At 51.7% G+C, this 20,349-nt stretch overlaps 2 protein-coding genes and 3 non-coding genes across 6 annotated transcripts; 3 read left to right on the top strand and 2 right to left on the bottom strand.

The window, feature by feature from the left end:
• The first annotated feature begins 544 nt into the window (after positions 1–544).
• On the top strand, positions 545–10,191 carry LOC118727300 (protein S100-A7-like). 2 transcript variants are annotated; one of them, XM_036453066.2, is made up of 3 exons: positions 545–565; positions 8,924–9,084; positions 9,966–10,191. In XM_036453066.2, the coding sequence occupies exons 2-3, from the start codon at positions 8,941–8,943 to the stop codon at positions 10,128–10,130; spliced, it is 309 nt and encodes a 102-aa protein (XP_036308959.1). In that variant the 5' UTR covers positions 545–565; positions 8,924–8,940; the 3' UTR covers positions 10,131–10,191. The 2 variants fall into 2 exon arrangements, with proteins under 2 accessions (XP_036308959.1, XP_036308958.1); XM_036453065.2 differs by lacking the exon at positions 545–565 and adding an exon at positions 7,749–7,884.
• A 2,485-nt stretch (positions 10,192–12,676) lies between these two features.
• On the bottom strand, positions 12,677–12,748 carry TRNAE-UUC. Its single transcript has one exon. It is a non-coding gene; the product is annotated as a tRNA-Glu (tRNA).
• A 1,269-nt stretch (positions 12,749–14,017) lies between these two features.
• On the top strand, positions 14,018–14,089 carry TRNAH-GUG. The gene has a single exon. It is a non-coding gene; the product is annotated as a tRNA-His (tRNA).
• A 211-nt stretch (positions 14,090–14,300) lies between these two features.
• LOC118727456 (ral guanine nucleotide dissociation stimulator-like) lies at positions 14,301–18,603 on the bottom strand. The gene is made up of 4 exons (XM_045587034.1): positions 18,253–18,603; positions 17,570–17,629; positions 17,250–17,443; positions 14,301–14,371 (listed from the first exon to the last, which is right to left on the bottom strand). The coding sequence occupies exons 1-4, from the start codon at positions 18,405–18,407 to the stop codon at positions 14,301–14,303; spliced, it is 480 nt and encodes a 159-aa protein (XP_045442990.1). The 5' UTR covers positions 18,408–18,603.
• TRNAN-GUU lies at positions 14,602–14,675 on the top strand. Its single transcript has one exon. It is a non-coding gene; the product is annotated as a tRNA-Asn (tRNA).
• Positions 18,604–20,349: the final 1,746 nt, after the last annotated feature.

Raw genomic sequence — 20,349 nt, 5'->3', positions numbered from 1 at the left:
ATGGGATGTGTCTTGAAAGCACAGGGATTGTGGTAGAGAAAACTGGGTTTCTGAACTTAAAGAGGATGGGACTCTGAAAGGCAGCATGGTCTGTGTTTGCTCATCACCCAGTCCTTCCACAAGTTTGTTCTGACATCTAACAAAAACTCTCCAGTGGTTTGTAAGTCCATAATGATACCATGCATCACCTTACCTGTCTTATTGACATTCCTCATAAACCTTCAAAACCTTATGAGATGGTGCTGTTGCCTTCATGTTGAGGATGGGGAATTGAGGGGTTAAAGTTCCTATGTGCACGAGTCTAATAGACAGCAAGCTCAAGGTATGATCCCAGAAAAGCCTGATTCCAAACCTCCCTCCTAACCCCACTACTAGACCTCTTGGTCACTGCAGGGCCTGAAAACTCAAAGTCCAGGGGAGGGAGGCAGAGTCACCTCACTCCCATCTTCATGTGGGGTCCCCACTGGAGTGCTGGGAGGGAAAGAGGTGGCATGACCCACAGTGACAGACCAGGTAGCACAGAGAGCATAGCAGGGAAGACTGGAGGTCAGAGCTGTGAGTTCTGGTGTTAGCCCCATACTATTTTTTTTTAATTTTATTGATTGATTAAGGTATCACATATTTGTCCTCATCCCCCCCAATTCCCATCCCAAATCCCTCCCCACGTATGCCCCAACCCCCCTGTTGTCTATGTCCATTGGTTAGGCTTATATGCATACATACAAGTCCTTTGGTTGATCTCTCCCCCTTTCTCTTACCCTCCCCTTCCTTCCCTCTGAGGTTTCTCAGTCTGATTGATGCTTCCCTATCTCCGAGTCTGTTTTTGTTCATCAGTTTAGTTGCTCATTATTTCCCTTAGATGTGTGAGATCATGTGATCCAAGAAATACCCTTATAAGAACCGAAAATGAGACAAGCAATAATGGTTATGCTGGAAGGCAAATGAATCAGTCTGTAGTGAGTTTCATTCTGTCTTGAACTTCACTTTGCAGCTCTGGGGGCTGTCTGAGCTCATCAAAGAAGCCTCTGTCTTGACTCAGGGATGGTGACCACCATGACATGAGCCAGCAGGAGATTGGGCAAAGTTGCCTCCCCTTCCATGATGATGCCTTCCTATAATTCTTCAGTGATGTTTCTCCTTCCCTTATGCAAAACAGTCTGCTTAGGAGTCAGTGGCCATGCCCTAGGGTCTGCTGTGTCCCAACCGGCTGTGGAAAATCCAGTTCAGGTGCAGGAGACAGGCGCTTGGAGATTAGGATGAGGCCTGTGGACCTCTGGGGAACGGCCCTGCTGACTCACTAAGGAATTCTTGTTCCTGCTCTCTGCTTCCCCATGAGTGAGGGGACTGCTCAGGCATTGGGCATCCTGGGACCAGGCCCACCGCTGAGCCTGGGTCAGGCTCCTTCCCCCTCCCCTGCCCCCACAATGCATTGGGCTTCCACACCGGGCCCTTCTGTCCTCAGTTATGTCCACATTTGCACCAGCACCAGCCTCTCTGGTTCCCTTATGTAATGTGTTCTCACCGCCACTGAACGCCTGCTGTGAAGGATACACAGGAGACCTGGAGCAGGGGGTGACTTGGAGCAGAGAAACTAAAATGTTGTTCCCACATTCGCCCCGGTGTAGCTTTTGAAATCGGAAAATGTCAAGATACTTAAAATTCATTTTTAAGTTTTATACTTAAGTTTTGCTTTGTTCAATCTTGGCCTTACTTTCAAAGTCTGAACCATGTATGGTCCTCAGCTTCCGGAATCTAAACATCATTGATCTGTTGCAAGGTATCTTATTTTACTTATAGACTTATTTTCCTTTAATCTCCATTACCATTCAATTTCCCCCAAAAAAGCCAAAAAAAAAAAAAAGAAAGAAAGAAATACATGTCTTCTGTTTATTTTTATGAGTGCTCACCAATGTAAATAGTTATTTTGGTCCTTGTTCAATCCATGTTTGTTTTTTTAATATAGATTAATTATGCAGAAAAGGACAACAAACTACAATACACAGTCTAATGAATCTCTTACACTCGTGACTGTCTCCCAGGTCAATGAATAAAACATTGCCACCTCCCGCACCAGCCTGCTTCCTCTCTTCTCCAAAACCATCATCTGAACTTTTATGATGAGACCCTCTCTCCGTTTCATCTTTATTTTACCACCTAAGCATACATTCCTGACCACTGCCATTTCCTCGCTTTCAAATTTTACTTGAAGGGAAACATTCTATGCATTCTTCTGTATCTGCTTTATTTTTCTCAGAATTACACATTTATAAGCTATATGTTGTACTCTGTTCTTCATTGTTCTCGTGAACTATATATATCTTTATATGAATGTGACATAATTTTTTTTTTTATAATTCTGCTTTAGATACCACATGCTCATCACTTTGTCTTCTTTTTGAATGGTTTCCAGCTCAGGTGACCAGGGGTTTTGACCTCTGACCTCCTGTTCCTAGGGGAATCAGCCACCCTGTCTGGTGAGGGTGTGGAAAGGGCCCAGGGCAGGCCCTGCTTGTGTAAGTCCTGGGTGTTTAAGGCAGAACAAGGGGATGAGCCCATGTTTCAGGGACCAACTTCAAAACAGCCCTGTTGATTGTCAGAGACATTAGTGATTTCAACTATTGTGACTGACAGCCAGGTCCCACCCCAGCATCTCCCTTGTCACTCCCACCACCGAAAGGCTGTAAAAATCTCCCAGTCCCTGAGCCAGTAGTCCTTTGGCAACATGGTCCACACAGCCAGGTCAGCACTTGGAACCATCTCGCAAGCATTTACTGTTTACCCTGAGCCTCTCTCTCATTCCTCCCAATGGACTCTGGACCTCAGCTGTCCTTGGCTGTTTGGAGCTGAGACCTGGACCATTTCAAGGTACAAAGTTTAAGGAGAACCCACTGAGCACCACTCACTGTGCTTTAGGATGAACATATGGCAAGAGAAAATTTTCAAGAATTTATCTCCCCTCAATGCTCACACTTCAGAAGTGAAGACAAAAAGAATAAAATAGAAACTATGGATGTTGGAGATGTACAGTGACACACTCTGTAACCCAAGAACAGAGGGGTAACTTTCTGGGGAGGAGAGATGGATAGGCCAAGGAATTAAAATAAATTTGGCCCAGTTAGCATGGCACAGTGGCTGAACATCAACCTATGAACCAGGAGGTCACGGTTTGATTCCTGGTCAGGGTATATACCCAGGTTGCGGGCTTAATCCCCAGTGTAGGGCATGCAGGAGGCAGCTGATGAATTATTCTCTCTCATCATTGATGTTTCTCTCTCTCACACTCTCCCTTCCTCTCTGAAATCAATAAAAATATATTTAAAAATAAATAAAATAAATTGGTTAAGTAATTTCCTGTTGGACAGAAAATCTAAAAAGCTAATAAGTTCACATTCAGAGACTTAGTTCTCAAACAATGGATTCAGTTTATTAGCTAGCTTTTAGATAAGATTGTAAGAGAGCTCCAGAAAAACATAGAAAAGAAGAAAATTGAATGCTTGCTCATAAATCCAGCATCATAGGTCAGGAGGGTACTCCTAGATAACTCTTGAGGGCTATTTGTTTCAGTCAAACTTGGCTTACAATAAAAAGAAACACGATCTTATTATTTTTATTATTAATGCCGGGACCGGTTTGGCTCAATGGATAGAGCGTCGGCTTGGGGACTGAAGGGTCCCGGGTTCGATTCCGGTCAAGGGCATGTGCCTTGGTTGCGGGCATATCCCCAGTGGGGGGTGTGCAAGAGGCAGCTGATCGATGACTCTCTCTCATCGATGTTTCTAACTCTCTATCTCTCTCCCTTCCTCTCTGTACAAAATCAATAAAAATATATTTAAAAAAAAAAAAAAAAAAAAAAAAAAAAAGAAACACGATCTTATTATTTTTATTATTAATGTACTCTAATTTTTAGAACCATTTTAGATTGGCAGGAAATTTTGGAACAGAGAGTTTATTTTTTATATATCCCTTCTCCCTACCATGTCCCCTGTTTATTAACATCTTAATTAGTGTAGAACATTAGTTATAATTAATTAACCAATATTGATACAATATTATGTACTAAAGTCCATGGTTTGACTAGGGTCCAGTTTGTATTGTGAAATCCTATGGTTTCTGACAAATGTGTAATGCCACATATTCATCCTTACAGTATCATGCAAAGTAGTTTCATTGCCTTAAAAATCACAGGTGCCTCACCTATCCAGTCATCCCCTCCTATCTTGATGATTACTGATATTTTCATTGTCAATATGGTTTTGCTTTTTCTATAACGTCATATATTTGAAATCATACAGTATGTGGCTGTTTCAGAATGGCTTCCTTCACTCAGCACTATCCTGGCAGTTTCCTCCATGTCTTCGTGTGGCTTGACAGCTCAATTCTTTTTCTTGCTGGATAACATTCCACTGTATGGCTGTTCCACAGTTTGTTTATTCATTCACCTTTTGAAAGACACCTTGGTTACTTCCAGTTTGGGGCAATTATGACTAAAGCTTCTAAAATCGTTCATTTGGAGGTTTTTATGAAGCTGTAACTCTTCGGCTCACTTGGGAAAGTATTTTTTGATGACTGCCTGTGTCCAGGACCAGCAACCCAGGCATGGGTTGAGGCAGGGCAGGGCCAGCTTTCCCTGTCTCCTTCTGCCAGAAAAGCAGAGCCCCTGAAGCCTGGCCCAGCATCACTCAGTTCCATCGGGCAGAACTGGTGGGCCACATGCTCACTCTTAGTTGCAAGGGGCACAGGGAAAGCAGGGAACAGACTCTCCGAATGGCTTCGATGAGACCAGACACACATGGAAGTACTGGGCACCTTAACCCCAAGCAAAACTGGGCTCGGTTCGCTCAGAAGAGGGGTTGGTACTGGGTTGGACATAGATGGTGCCTGTCCCAAACCTCTCACTTCCAACACCCTTGGCTCCACACTTGTTTCTGTCCTCCTGGTGTCATGTCTGTCCTGCACTGTAGTTTTGCTCACTTGTCATGGTCTGGAATCTCTTTCCCTGGTTTGCGTGCTTGAACACTAGGTGTTGACATTCATTCAAATACCACTTCTAAGGTATCTCGGTCCACTTCTCCTTCTCTCTTTTTCGGTTATACAGGGTGTCACTGTACATCTCCAGCATCCACAGTTTCTATTTTATTCTTTTTGTCTTCACTTCTGATGACCTGGCTGTGTGGACCATGTTGCCAAAGGACTACTGGCTCAGGGACTGGGAGATTTTTACAGCCTTTCAGTGGTGGGAGAGACAAGGGAGATGCTGGGGGGGGACGTGTCTGTCAGTCATAATAGTTGAAATCACTAATGTCTCTGACAATCAACAGGGCTGTTTTGAAGTTCGTCCCTGAAACATGGGCTCATCCCCTTGTTCTGCCTTAAACACCCAGGACTTACACAAGCAGGGCCTGCCCTGGGCCCTTTCCACACCCTCACCAGACAGGGTGACTGATTCCCCTAGGAACAGGAGGTCAGAGGTCAAAACCCCTGGTCACCTGAGCTGGAAACCATACAAAAGGAAAACAAGGAAATTAAGGCATGTGATATCTAAAGCAGAATTATAGAAAATGATGTGATATTCATACCAAGATATTTAGCATACAATGATGAACAAACAGTACTACATGGATATAGCTTATAAATGTAATACTGGGCAAACTAAGGCAGACATAGAGGAATGTACAGAATATGTTCCCCGTGGAGTAAATTTGCTTAAGTGGTAAAATACAAATGAAACAGAGAGAGCCTTGTCATAAAAGTCCAGATAATGGTTTGGGGGAAGAGAAAAAAGGGGCAGTGACTGGTAGGGGTAGTGGCAATATTTTATTCATTGCCCTAAGCAGTCACAGGTGTTAGAGATAATTCATTGGACGATACATTGTAGTTTTTTGTATTCTTTGTGTGATTAATCTATATCAAATAAAGGGCATAGATAGAACACAGGCCAAAACAATCATTGACATTGATGAGTATTCATAAAAATAAACAGAAAAACATATATTTCTTTTTTTTTTTTTTTTGGCTTTTTGGGGCAAATTGAATAGTATTGAAAATTAAGAGAAAATAAGTATATAAGTAAAATAAGAGAGAGACCTTGCAACAGATCAATGATGTTTAGATTTCGGAAGCCGAGCACTATACATGGTTCAGACTCTGAAAGCGAGGCCAGGGTTGAACAAAGCAAAACTTAAAACAATTAAAAACTAATTTAAAGTATCTTGACCTTGTGTTCATATTTCAAAAGCTACACCAGGGCCAAAGTGGGCATGCCATCTCAGTTCCCCTGCCCGAAGGCAGTTCGTGCTCCAGGTTTTCTGTGTATCCTTCCTGGGAGGCTGATTGGAGGTGAGAATAAATTAAATGAGTGATCCAGAGAGGTCTGGAGCTGGTACAGATATGGACATAACTGGGGACAGAAAGGCCAGGCTGAAGCATGGAGGCCCAGTGCATTGGGGGGCCTGACCTGGGAGCTCAGCGCTGGGCCTGGTCCCAGGGTGCCCAATGCCTGAGCAATCCCCTTACTCCATAGGCGGATGTTCTAAGGGGAACAGAGAGCAGGAACAAGGACTCTTCAGTGAATCAGCAATGGTATGTCCCCAGAGGTCCCCAGGTTTCAACCTGACCTCCACGCTCTTGTTCCTGCTCCCGAACTAGATCTTCCACAGCAGGTTAGGACATAACAGACCTCAGGGCATGAGCCACTGACTCCTAAGCAGACTGTTTTGCATAAGGGAAGGAGAAACATCATTGAAGAATTTATAAGAAGGCATCATTATGGGAGGGGAGGCAACTTTGCCCAATCTCCTGCTGGCTCATGTCATGGTGGTCACCATCCCTGAGTCAGACAGTGGCTTCCTTGGAGGGCCCGATGGGCCCTGGAGCTAGTAAGTGAATTTTTAGAGTGTGGGGCTAATGCCAGGATTCAGAACTCTGACTTCCTGTCTTCCCTCTCCAGCAGGTGACATGCTGAGCCACTGCTCTCTCTGTGTTTTCTGGTCTGTCACTGTGGGTCATGCCAACTGTTTGCCTTCTACCCCTCCAATGAGGACCCCACGTGAAGATGGGAGTGAGGTGACCCTGGACTTTGAGTTCACAGGCCCTGCAGTGACCCAGAGGTCCAGTAGGGGGGCTAGGATTTTTGGGGGTCACAGCTTGAGCATGCTGTTAGCCTTGTACACATGGGAACTTTGCTTATCTTTTAATCCCTCAATTCCCTGTTTTCAACATGAAGGCAACAGCACCATCTCATAAGGTTTTGAAGGTTTAGGAGGAATATCGATATGACAGGTAAGGTGATGCGTAGTATCGTTATAGCCTATACCACTGTCTGACTCAGGGATGGTGACCACAATGAAATGAGCCAGCAGGAGATTGGGCAAAGTTGCCTCCCCTCCCATGATGATGCCTTCCTATAAACTTAAATGATGTGTTCTCCTTCCCTTATGCAAAACCACTGGATGGAGAGTTTTTGTTAGATGTCAGAACAAACTTGTGGAAGGACTGGGTGATGAGCAAACACAGACCATGCTGCCTTTCAGAGTCCCCTCCTCTTTAAGTTCAGAAACCCAGTTTTCTCCACCACAATCCCTGTGCTTTCAAGACACATCCCACTGTCTTCTCCACCCCTGAACCCAGTGAAGTGAGGGACAGAAGAAAGCTCTAGGTGTTTTCCCTTGGGAGTTGCCTGGGATTTTACAGGAACATGATGAGCACACACTCCGAGGTGCGTGCCGCCCACCTGAGTGGGACAATGGTCCAGGAAGTACACAGATATGACCCAAGGGCTCCCAGGGCCTGGGAGGAGCCAGACTGGGCCTTATAAAAGGACCGGTCTTTGCCCAGATGCACAGCACACTTGCCTTCTCCTCAGTGACACCTCATCCATCAGCTCTGGTAAGTCTGCACCTGTCTCTTTGCCAAAGGGATTTGTCAGGGCCCAGTGTTGGGAGAGGACTCAGGAGCTTGTGTCCAGATATAATGGGTTCTGCCTGAAATGGGGCTCTTCCTCTCTTATGGGGTCCTGCCTCTTATGGGGCTCTGCCTGTAGTGGGGCTGTGTAACTTCATTTCACTGGGGTCCTGAGGATCTCATCTACAAGATGGCTGGACCAATGCTCCCATTGCTCTGTTGTCCTCTGTGTGGCCACTCTGTGGAAACATCGCTGGGGGGAGCTGAGGAAATGACCCTTCCTCTCTCCTTCTCTTCTCTTCTCTCTGGACTCACCTGACTCTCAGACCACAGGTTGGGGAAGATTCAATTTGTACCCCAACCTCTGGGGAGACTGGGTATCTCTATCAAAGTCTGGAAGATTCTTCTAAACCCAAGCCTAGGAGTCTCACTAACCTTGTCCTGGTGAGAAGACCTGCCACTACATGGATCAGGGACCCATAAGCTAAGATTTTGGACCTCCTCCCCAGCTGAGGGAATGGCCAGTGACCTTCTGTGCACAGGGCTCAGCTAAGGCCTTGGCCAAGTTGACAAAAGGCCTTGGGTGGTTTCCCTTAGGGACATAGCAGCAGGGTTCTTTCTCCCAGATAGGGAGACAGTGGTAGTTTTTGTTAGATGCCCACATTTCTTGAGTGCTTTGGAAAGTCTGGGGTGTGAGGGCTGCACTGTCCTATTTCTCTGCTTGGGGTCCAGACTGTCGGTGGAAGTACCTACCCTCTCTGCTTCTGCCTCCTGTGGCTCTGTCCACAGTGGGCTTCTGTGTTCTCCTCCATCTCCTCTGGGCCCTGCCCTGCACGGGCCCGGGCCCCAGCCTTGGTCACACTCTCCTCCTTGTGAGCTTCTCACCCCACCTCCTAGGTGAACAGCTCCTTCTGCTCCACCTGAGCCTCACTTCACTGGATGCCCAGTTCCCACCCATTGTCCTGACTTAGGGGCCCTGACCTGGGGGGAAGGATAACAACGGTCCTGTCTTTCTCTCTGGCAGCTTCCTTGAAAACCAAGATGAGCAGCAACACTCCAGTTGAGAAGTCTGTGATGGACTTGATCGACCTGTTCCACAAATACACCAAACCTGATGACAAGATTGACAAGCCGGGCGTGCTGAAGATGCTGAAGGAGAATTTCCCCAACTTCCTCACGGCCTGTGTGAGTCTGGGTGACTTCTCAAGGTTGCTTGGGGCCTGGCATGGCAGAGGATCTTGGACAAATCAATCCCATTCTCTCATCCTCCATATTCTCATCTGCAAAATGGCCTAAGAGGACTCTCCTGAGTCATGATCAGGATGAAAGAGATGATACAGGTGGCCAAGAGTAAAGGCATCTGGAGATCAAGGGTGGTTATTAGGTGGTCAAATAGGAGAGTGAAGAATGGGTCCCCTCCCACTGGTCACTGTCCATCCAGGAGACTGAAGCCCATAGGCTCAGGCTCTGCCTCTAGAAGCTTCCATTAGTACTCTGAGATCCAAGGGAAGGCGATGGAAATTCCATGGCTGATAAAATGTAACACCTTTCATTACAATGAAAAGCTCATTTGTAGACCTGATTTAGTCTGACAGTTAGAATATACTGAACTGGTTACAAAAAGAGAGGCTACTGAGGGCACTGAGCATGGAAGATTCGGGAAGGCAGATAGGAGACAGGAGAGGAGGGTTAGGAATGAAGACACAAGGGGTAGGGCCTACCTTTATTTTCTGGGTAGGATTTAGGTAGATGGGGTCCTGGAAGTGGATGGGGGAGCAGGTCTGGGTGTAAAGACCACCCACCCACCAGCTCATTGATCAGTGGGGCTCTGGGCAGAGTCTGCCCACCAGCACTGCTTCTCTCTTTCATGCTGATATTAGATCCAAGGAATCTCCCTCAGTGACCTGCAGGGGAATGCTAATGTCCCCGTTATCCCCAGACACCTCCACTGGCCCACACCAGCTACACCTGTGCGGCCCCAGGTGTCTCTCTCCCCCTCCTCCTTTCTGCCTCCTCCTCCTTTTCCACCCATAACACTTTTGGGACTGAATTTGTCTTTTCCACAGGATAAAAGGGGCAAAGATTTCTTGGCCCACATCTTTGAGGACCACGACAAGAACAAGGATAAGAAGATCGATTTTTCCGAGTTCCTGTCGGTGTTGGGAGTCATAGCCACGGACTACCACAATCATAGCCACGGAGCCCCTCTTTGTTCTGGGGATGATCAGTGAGCCCCACCCAGCCTGAGGCCTCCAGAAACCCCAAGAAACAATAAAGTGTCTCTTGCTCAGATAAAGCCCAGTTTCCTGCTTTTCTTTGGCTACTTACGCTGTCAGAAATGGGTTTTCTTGGTGAATGTAATTGTGGATTCTCCATGGGGGATTACCCAGGACTGTGCCAGGAGGGTGCCCTCCCTTTGGCCTCCAGCACAACTGACCACCTCTCTCAGCAGGGCCTCTGTCCACCTCTGCCCCTGCTCCCTAGTGCAGCCAGCCTGCCAGGTCCCAGGGTCAGCAGTGCAGAGCATTCTGCTGGCCCAGCCATGCTTTTCCTTCTCAAGGGGTGATCAGCATCTGGGGATCCAGGAACCGCAGGGAGCAGGAGCAGAGGGAGGTGTGAACACGGTGCCTCCAGCCCCGCCCTGCTGCCCAGCACAATCAGAGGGACATGGGGGGATGGCACCACTGAAGTAGCATTGGGTGGAGGGCTTTGGGGGCACATGGCTCTGGTCAATGTGCATGGGACACTCAGCAGTGCCCAGAGGATTGGATCCCTTTTCCTGTGTCCGTGTGTGTGTGTGTGTGTGTGTGTGTGTGTGTGTGTGTGTGTGTTAGCCTGTGGGTGTTCCTGTGGAGGTGCGGGAGGCAGCTAATTGATGTTACTCTCTCATTGATGTTTCTAATTCGCTATCCCTCTCCCTTCCTCCCTGTAAAAAATCAGTAAAATATATTTTTAAAAATTTTAAGGCAGCCAACACTGGTTTGGCTCAGTGGATAGAGCGTCTGCCTGCGGACTGGAAGGTCCCAGGTTCGATTCTGGTCAAGGTCATGTACCTTGGTTGCGGGCACATCCCCAGTGGGGGGTGTGCAAGAGGCAGCTGATCAATGATTGTCTCTCATTGATGTTTCTAACTCTCTATCCCTCTCCCTTCCTCTCTGTAAAGAATCAATAAAATATATTTTTTAAAAATTTTTTAACGCAAACGACCAAATGACCCAGTGCATGAGCTCAATCTCTCTCTCTCTCTCTCTCTCTCTCTCTCTCTCTCTCTCTCTCTCTCTCTCTCTCTCTCTCTCTCTCTCTCTCTCTCTCCCCCCTCCCCCAGCATGCACGTGACTTCCTCCTTCAGGCATGCATCTTCGCTTTCTTTCTCCTAAGCTCTAAGGGCCCTTCTTTTGTCTCTGAACTTTTCTGAGTCCACGCAGCCCAGCTAGCTCACTCACTTCTGCCTCCACGACTTTCCCTTAAAGGCTCTGAGCAGCCGCCCTTGAATCTTCTCTCCCAGTGTCCTTCCGTTTTGCAGCTAAATAAACGTTTGCAGCTGGCTCTCCTCGGCAGGCAAAGGGCGCGCTGGAAAGGGAGCCAGGAGCCTCCAGGCACAGGCAGGGCTCAGTCCTCATCTTGCCAAATACCTCGTGGACAAATACCTCGGGCCTGGCGGGAGAAGGACGGTGGAGTGGGGGGTCATGGGGACACGTCTGTCACGCTTTTCCAGAGCCACGCACCAGGGTGGGGGCATATGCGGTGGCTGTGGGTGTGCCCGTCTGGACAGGAGGGGGCGCGGCGCAGGAGGCACAGGGGTGCACTTACTTGGGGTCACAGGATGGGAGCCTGGGAGAGGGTGAGGCGCTGGGCAGGGCGAAGGGTATGGAGGGGTGCAGTGTGGTCCCGGGCACCGAGGAGGCCAGGGGAGAGCTCGTGGGGTCACCACCCCCGGGTGCATGGCCGAGCCTGGCCCGGGAGAACCGCCCTCGTGATAAAGTGTCTCCCTGTCAGGTGGGCCTGAGCGCCCTCAGCACCGAGCAGCCTCCGTCCCTCCTCCTGCACTCGGGGCCTTCACCCCGGCCTCGCAAACGCCCACGGGAGACCCCTCTCCCTCCGCCCGGCGGCAGCGGCACCAGACCTGACGCCCCGCTGCCACCTGCCGCTCCCCCTGCGGCTCTGCGGCGGGGTCCCGGGCTCCCCGTCTGCTCTCCCCCCACCCCCGGGCCCCAGAGGACCCCGCGTTCATCCCGCCGGGCTCCGGAGGGACAGGGGCCCCGGCCCCGCACCTGGGAGAGTCCACGGATTTAGAGATAACGGTCCTGGTGGGCCTGGACCCCGGGCGGGCGGTGTGAAGCGGGTGTGATTCCTCCTCCTCCCGCTGCTGCGGCGGCCGCCAGCCTTTCCCATCGGGGCCCACGCCACCTCCTGCCCGGCCAGAGAGACAGACGGACGGACGGTCACCCCTGGCGGCAGCGCCTCTTCCGAAGCCGAGCGAACATCTGTGCGCGCCCGCCGAGCTGGGGGGCCCGGCCGAGCCGGCGCGGCGGGTGCAGCCCCCGGGGATGCCACCTCCGCACCACCGGCCCTGTGAACCCGAGCGGGAGGCCCCGGGGCCCTCGGAAGCCCCGTGTGCGAGGTGGCGGCCGCCGGAGAGAAAAGCGAGGCCCGTGAGCCCCGAGCAGCACAGGGCGCGCCCCCGTGTCCCTCCTGCGGGAGTGGAAGGCTCCCTCGGTGCGCGGAGCACAGCAGATTCCTGTGGGAGGACAGATGTCAGACGGCGGCTAAAGGGATGTTCCCTGACCGGGAATCGAACCCGGGCCGCGGCGGTGAAAGCGCCGAATCCTAGCCACTAGACCACCAGGGACTCGATGGCAGCTCGCCTTGCCTCTGCCATTCGGAGGAGAGTGACAGTTCTCCCGCGCTCTGATGGCCTTTACCTGGAGCAGGAGGTGGGGAGGGGCGTGTCACCCGTCCTCCCCGGGATGCTTCCCTGCCCTCCCCCCCAGAGGAGCCCGCCGAGCGCCCCCAGGCCCGGGCGCGAGTGGTCCTGCCCCCGCCGCCCCTCCGAGCGGCCGGGAGGGAGCGCCCTTTGCCGCCCGGAGAGAAGGCCTCCTGGGCGGGTCAGAGGACCAAGTGGTCGGGGAGGAGGCGAGAGGAGAGGCGCCCAGGGTGAGACCCCGGGATCCCCAACCTCAGCAGGTACTCTGGGGGGTGCGGGACCCGAAGAGTGGGGTGGAACTACAATAGCTTTCCAGCGAGGCTCTGCGGCCCTGACCCCCCTCCGCGCCCCGCGCCCCGCATGTCCCCCGCGTGGCTGATGGAAAGCCCATCCTTTCGGGTGCTCTGGCCAGAAACCACGTGAAGTTGTCTCGGTCGCCGGCGCTTCCCCGCATCCAAGGAGGCAGGTGTCCTCCCGTCGGTCCGGTGTGCCGCCCTGGGTCTGCACGGGGGACCGGGATCCGATCGGTTCCGTGCGGAGGACTCCGCCGAGCTCTAGATTCCCAGCGAGGCCCGGGGGTGTGTGTATTGGGGATGGGTGACTAAGTCGCCCCCGATTGAGGACCAGCCGGGGTGCACCGTCCCCGCTGCTCCTGGTCTCGGGATTTTTCTGATCAGGGCGCAGACCTCCTCTTCTCCTCCCCCCCCCCCCCCCCCGGCCATTCGGCTTTCGGGGCCCGGGGCCCTTGGACGTGGGATTTGAGACTCGTCCTGCGATCGTGGGGTTTTCTACCGTGAGGCCTTCCCTTTGGTTTTGTTCCCAAAATCAGCATCTTCGGACGCTGTGCACGGGGGCCACCCGGGAGCTGGGGAGGGTGGGCAGGCCTGGGTCCCAGTGGCCAACGCGGGGAGGCGGGAAAGTGTTGGGGAGACGGGGACCGGGACTGGGACGGGGGGCCTTACCAGGAGCCCGGGGCAGAGGCCGGGGCCGGGTTTGGGGAGAGGAGAATTGCTCGGAGGAGGAGGGGGCGGGGGTCTGTTTTGTTTTATCATCAGAACTGACGGGAAGGAGGGGACACAGAAAGAGCAGGAAAGAGATCCCTGCAGTCGTTCAGGAACAAAGCGCAGCGAACGGAATGGTTTTACGCCAAAGCTCCCAGAGCGAGGCCGCGGGCAGGCGCTGCGGGCGTGGCGGGCCGTGATCGTATAGTGGTTAGTACTCTGCGTTGTGGCCGCAGCAACCTCGGTTCGAATCCGAGTCACGGCAGCGGCCTCCGTGGTGCCTGGAGCTTAATTTTTACACGTCCGCGCCGCCAGCCCCCTTTCTTATCTGGGCCACAGACCAGCTCTTCCCTCTGCCCGGCACCCCTTCAGGGGAAGGTGTCGCCCCGCCGGGTAAGGGCTGGCACCGTGCTGCCTCGGTGAGGTCGGTTTCAGCCGAAGCAAACGGGAAGTCATCACTGGAGCCCACGGGTCGGTCAGCTGCTTTTGGGCCCCACTCGACTCAGGCCCAGGGAGTCCCGCTTCGGGGTCTCTGGGGCGCTGGCATCTAAGGAGAGAGTAGAGCAAGGCCAGGGAGACCGTTCGGCCGCCCACTGCCTTTCAAACGCGATCAACGGGCAGCGGGAACTCACCTCTTCCCCCCCGCCGCCCCTCTACGGTTTTCCGAGGTTTTGGAGTCTACACGGTCCTCTGTCCAGGAACAGGGATGTGGCTCTACTAGCGGTGACTGAAGACTTGGTCTCCGCTACCTTGAGAGCACACTCTCACTCGCCACCCGTCTCTGTGGCGCAATCGGTTAGCGCGTTCGGCTGTTAACCGAAAGGTTGGTGGTTCGAGCCCACCCAGGGACGCCTTTGTTATTCTTTGAAAGCAAGAGCCAAACCTTTGTTATCTCTCCTCTGCACTCTCTTTCAGCCATTACTGGGAAAAGGTCACCTCCTTTGCTACCGTCGACTCTTCTAGCCTGCCGCACCACACCAGGACCTGGCCAAAATCAGGGGCAGAAAACAGGTCAAGAGAAACCCGGCAGTCATTGTTTGTATTAGTGTTTTCCGAACACTTTTCATATACTTTTTAAATTAATGTGGGGTTAAAAGTATGCTGTAGTCTTCGTTCTTGTACAAATATCTGGCCATTTGTTGAAGCATTTTATAGGGGAGAGTCCCAGGAGAGCAGTTGCTCTAACATAGTGTTTTCATGCTTTCTATAGAATTCCATTTTCTCTCCTTTTGTTGACTTAGGATATATCATTCCTTTGTTATTTCAGCGGCTGCTTTAGGCTCTAGAGCACACACCTGTCACTTACCACAGTCTGCCTTCAGGTGGTGGAGTACCTCTCCCACTTCCCTCCTGCCTGCCCCTATGCTGTGGTCGCCATGCATTGCCCTTGGCATGTGCTATTAGCCCCAGAATCCACCGTTAGTGCTGTTGTTGCATCTATCCCATGTTTTTTTTAAAGAGATGTAAGTGATATGACAGACATCTTACATCTTTTATATTTTCCCGTGCAGGAACCATTTCTCTCGTCCTTCACCCCTTCCTGTACACCCGGATTTCTACCTGGTATCAGTGTCTGACTTCCTGGAAGCACATTGGGTGTGCAGGAGGCAGCTGGTCGATGTTTTTGGTTCTCTATCCCTCTCCTTTCCTCTCTGTAAAAAATCACATAAATGTATTTTTTTAAAATAATAAAATAAGGGGGAGGGAATAAAATAAAATAACCCTGAGGGGAAAAGGCAGAGACTTAGTGTCATTCCAGTGAGATTCTCACAACACCAGCCTTCAAAAGTTTTACATATAATGTGTTTGATGCCAAGCGTGAAAACAAATTTTAAAAATGCAAAATTACATGAGACCCAACATGGAAATATAAATACAAAATGATAAAAATGAAAATTGTCCCCTTACTACCTTTGAAAAGCAAACAAAACACTTTGGGAGAGATTTCTGATCCATTATTTAACTTAATCAAAACCATTTTCAGGCTCTGGTGTCTGAGTTTCCCGTAAGAGGAAGGTCTGTGCTCTATCCTAGAATCATGGACAGCTGGTCCCTGGCTATTCTCAGATGCTGCCTAACTTTCTTCTGTCCTCTAATGGGCATCTCTAGGATTACCACAACTGTCCCAAATCCTGCATTTCAGGAATGAGAACATGAAAAACATTCTGCAGGCAAAAGAATCACAGCGAAAACAATTTCATGTTCTCTGAAAATATCATAAAATTGGCTTATAAATTTATCCTGGGTTCTATGTGGGTTTGACCAGCTAGTTGTCAAAAAGAACAAGCCGAAACCAGTTGCTAGTGGTTAGAGCATCAGCCTGTGAACTGGTCACAGGTTCGATTCCGGTCAAGAGCATGTGCCTTGGTTGCAGGCACATCCCCAGTGGGATACATGCAGGAGGCAGCTGGTCGATGTTTCTCTCTATCCCTCTCTCTTCCTCTCTGTAAAAAAATCAATTATATACACACACACACACACACACACACACACAAATATATATATATATATATATATATATATATATATATACATTTAAATATATTTTATTGATTTTTTACAGAGAGGAAGGAAGAGGGACAGAGAGCTAGAAACTAATATCAATGAGAGAGAAACATCAACCAGCCGCCCCCTGCACACCACCCACTGGGGATGTGCCAGCAACCAATGCATACGCCCTTGACCGAACCCGGGGTGCTCGCCTCCCCCCTCCCACCGCCGCCAGTCCGCAGACCAACGCTCTATCCACTGAGCCAAACCGGTTTTGGCTAAAATATATATTTTTAAAAAGAATTGTGAATGTACTTAATGCTGCTGAAATTACATTTTGAAGGATCATAGACTTGAATATTTTATTTAAATTAAATTTTATTTTTATTAATATATTATTAGATTTTATTTTAAAAATTATTTTAACTGAATATTATACAAAACTACATTACAACTTTAGGCATATGTAAGAGAAACACAAATATTTAAAAACTGCATGTCGAGGGGGAGCCCTCTCTGCCACGCTGTGGCCCGGGACCGGGGACCTCAGGCCTACAGGAGCTGCAGATGGTGCTGCCTCTTGGAGGTCAGGGAAGGCTGTGCCCGGAGCTGCTCTGGCTCTGGAGAGGCCCTGGAGCCGGCGTTGCCTCTTGAGGTCTGTTTTGCTCTTGCTCTAGAGCTGGTTCTGTAGATCCCAGAAGAGAACATGTGATCACCGTGACTGCCTCGGTGTGCCTTCTAGAGACAGAAACTCTCCCCTAGCCATCGATGGAGTCCCCAGCTCAAGAGCCACCCAGGAAGTCCTCCCGGACTGCAGGCCCTGGGCATGGCGATCTGAGCCAGCTCTGCCCCTGGCCTCTAACAGCTCTTCTCTGTGTGGCAGAGCCCCGTCTCCTCCCCATGCACCCACATCACCCACCCCGAGTCCTCCTTACCCTCTGCCTCTGCCTCTGTGGGCTCCCGGCTCTCCAGCTCCAAAAGGAGCAGCTGGGCCTGGCGCTCCAGGTCTGAGCCTGGAAAACTGAGGCGGAGGTAGGCCAGCAGCGTCCCCAGGCAGGGGAATTCTGGGGGCTGGGAGAAATCCTCAGGGCACTGGTCCAGCCACATGCCCAGGATGGCGAGGATGGCCCTGGGGAGAGACATGGCAGCAGAGTCTGAGGCCTGGCCTTTCCTTCTACACTAACCTCCAGGGTATCCCTGTGGGAGCCTGGGGTCCCTATCCTCCCCTCACGGTTCTGACCCAAAGCCCACTCACTTTTTCCGCTGGTCCACAGGCCCGCCATCCTCCTCAGCGTAGGGGAAGACGCAGCCATACCTAGAGGAGGCCAGGAGGACGTCACATCGACTGCCCTGTGGACGCTGCCTGCCTGTGGAGTCTAGGGTGACTGTCTCACTCCCGACTACAAGGAAGCTCTGGAAGGCGGGATTGGGGTCCGCTCTGTGCACTAGATTGTGGTCTGTGCCTAGAACATGCCTGCACCTGCCCATACATGTGCTGAGTGAAGGAGCCCCATCACAAGTATCTCATCACCGCTGCTCCCCCCTGGGGTTCCTGCTCCAGCTTCACCCGGGACAGAGAACCCTCATGAAACCTCCAATCTCCTTTCCAATGAGAAGACAGCTCAGCCCCAGGCCCTGAGGGAAGTGAGGAATGAGGCAGAGACTTTCTCATGAGGAAGAGAAAATGACCAATTAGCACAACCACTGCCACCATATCCCCCCCCCCCCCCCCCCCAGACCTCTCCAGTGGCCAGGCACCCAGAGAGCACGTGGCAGGGAGGACCTCACAGGTTTCTATAATTATCCTATGAGTTTGCTCCTGGGCTCCCCCCGCTGTTCAGAGGAGCACACAGACTCAAGGAGAAGCGTGACCTTCTGAAGACTCACAGCCAGCAAGTGCCCAAATGCCCGCTGTGCTGTGGAGGGGCGGGTGCTCACCTTGTCAGCAGTAGGTCCAACACCTGCTGGGTGGTGGCAAAAGCTCTGTAGTTCCAGAGGAAGGCGGGCACGAAGGTGGGGTCCCTACCCAGGACGGCAGGCACCAGGTACTCCACCAGCTGGCCCAGCCGGCGTGCCCGGGCCATCTGCACCATACAGACTTTATTTGTGTTCCCGGTGGATGCGTTTTGCCCCTGGGGTGGGACAGAGGAGGGACAGGCAGTCAAAACAGCATCCCGGGGACCACCTGGTGGGTTGGCAGCTGCAGCTCAGACCGAACCCACAAGCCCTCGGTGACAGGTGGCAAGAGGAGGGACCCCAATGCTCGCAGGAGAGAAGATGTTCTTGGCATGAAAAGCAGAACTGGAGGAGGGGAACAACGAAGCACCTTAGTGACTCAGGTCATATTTTGCTAGCTGTGGGTCGACGGCACGTCCCTGTATTAATGGTGTCACCCCTGGGATTTCTGACAAAGCAGCCCATGCTCAAGATGAGAACACAGAAGTTTATCATGGGGTGGGAGGGGTCAGGAGACTAGGACTTAGGGCAGCATCGTTGACATGGCAACAGAAGGGGGTCACTCCAGGTCCCACAGCAGGGAAGGACTGGATTGCCATGGTAACCAGTCCTCCTGGGAGTATGATATACAGCCCTGGGAGACTCCCAGCTCCTGACCTGGGGGAACCATGGGGAAGCATGCCTCCGGGGCCGAAAATTGCAAAGCAACAGATATGGTACCATGAGCCCCGTGTTTTTTTGGGAAAAGCATCCCTACTAATCAGATGATGGGTAAGACTGGGAGAAGGAATATAAGGATCGTCAGGCCAACAGGGACACCTGGGGATGGGTGTTCAAACAGGAAAATCTGTAGAAAAATGCAAAAATCCTCTTGCCTGAACATGAGGTGGACTGATACAAAAGCCTCCTCTCTGATAGTCCTACAAACATGCGCACAGTGACTTTGCTCCTGGCCAGGAGGGGCTGCACAGCGAGGGTGGGCTGGGGGAGAAGAGGGAAACCCAGACTCCTTTGGGAGCAGGACTCTAGGGAGGGGTTCCGGGGAGTAGCAGGGTGGCTTCTGGGACCCGGGCCCCTTTGACTGCTGGGGTCCTGGAGGTAGAGTCACCCGGGCCTCCTCACTCACCTTCAGACCGAGCTGCTCTCCTTTGGCAGCGTGGGGCCCCTGTGCCTCCTGTGGGGGAACCCCATCAGCCAGCTCCTGTCTGACCTCCGGTCTGGCCTCCTGTCTGACCACCTGTCTGGCCTCCTGTCTGGCCTCCTGTCTGGCCTCCCGTGGGGAGCTCTGTAAAGACAGCGCCCAGCCGCCGGGCAGAAAGTCTCAGAGCCCAGTCTGTGCTTCGCAGACCCTTTGTTCTTCCCACTCCAGATACATTTACCACATTCACTCACACCTCCACAGAGGACAGGAAAGATGTGACGGCTGAGGGCCTAGGGTCCTCACTGGCACAGAGGAAAGGCCCTCGGAAAGCCCCTCTCCACCCTGCCAGCCCCGCGCTGGCCGTGACCATGACAGCATCACTAGGAGGTGCCCCGCCCTGCAACCTGCTCCTGCCCAGGGGTCCTCCCTTCAGGCCCCTCTTCCCCCACATGGAGGGGAGGGGATGGGGCTGCCCAGGGACGGCTCCCAGAGGTGGCCCGGCCTCAGCCGGGCTGACAGGCTACCTGAGGGGACCGCCTGGAGAACGGCCAGAGACGCCAGGTAGGAGGAGGGTTAAACCAGCGTCTCCAGAGTTTGGGAAAACTCCCACTGCGGGGTCTATGCAAGCAGGAGCCCCAAGAACCGGGGATCCAGCAAGAGGACATCTTCAACTACCAAGTGTCTCTTGCCAAGTGGACTGGCAGTTGGGCTGTGGCTAGAATGTGGCTGCCTGGTAACAGGGGGTTCTAAGTTCTTTAGGGAAGCGACCTCACTTCCTGTGACCCCCTTCCCAGAGTCCCCTTCTTCTTGAACCTGGAGGAGCCATTGGGACTGCCAGGGCCTGTCTGTCTCCTGCCCGCACAATGATATTACACCGACATGGACTTCTTAGAAATAATATTGTTCAGGCACATGTGGGAAGATAGGTATAAAGTTGG

The sequence above is a fragment of the Pipistrellus kuhlii genome, unplaced genomic scaffold (genome assembly GCF_014108245.1).
Source record: "Pipistrellus kuhlii isolate mPipKuh1 unplaced genomic scaffold, mPipKuh1.p scaffold_m20_p_24, whole genome shotgun sequence".
Lineage (NCBI taxonomy): Eukaryota > Metazoa > Chordata > Mammalia > Chiroptera > Vespertilionidae > Pipistrellus > Pipistrellus kuhlii.
The sequence above is the reverse complement of the archived record's forward strand: the minus strand, read 5'-3'. Positions and strand labels throughout refer to the sequence as shown.

What these genes read in the sequence shown, in the direction of transcription:
- LOC118727300 (XM_036453065.2), top strand. Translation starts at nt 7,764, where the DNA reads ATGACCCAAGGGCTCCCAGGGCCTGGGAGGAGCCAGACTGGGCCTTAT. An exon ending in CACCTCATCCATCAGCTCTG is followed by an intron (nt 7,885 to 8,923) that starts GTAAGTCTGCAC and finishes TCTCTCTGGCAG; the next exon opens with CTTCCTTGAAAACCAAGATG. An exon ending in CCAACTTCCTCACGGCCTGT is followed by an intron (nt 9,085 to 9,965) that starts GTGAGTCTGGGT and finishes TCTTTTCCACAG; the next exon opens with GATAAAAGGGGCAAAGATTT.
- LOC118727456 (XM_045587034.1), bottom strand. Translation starts at nt 18,407, where the DNA reads ATGGTGCAGATGGCCCGGGCACGCCGGCTGGGCCAGCTGGTGGAGTAC. An exon ending in TTGGACCTACTGCTGACAAG is followed by an intron (nt 17,630 to 18,252) that starts GTGAGCACCCGC and finishes GGCCTCCTCTAG; the next exon opens with GTATGGCTGCGTCTTCCCCT. An exon ending in CCTGTGGACCAGCGGAAAAA is followed by an intron (nt 17,444 to 17,569) that starts GTGAGTGGGCTT and finishes GTCTCTCCCCAG; the next exon opens with GGCCATCCTCGCCATCCTGG.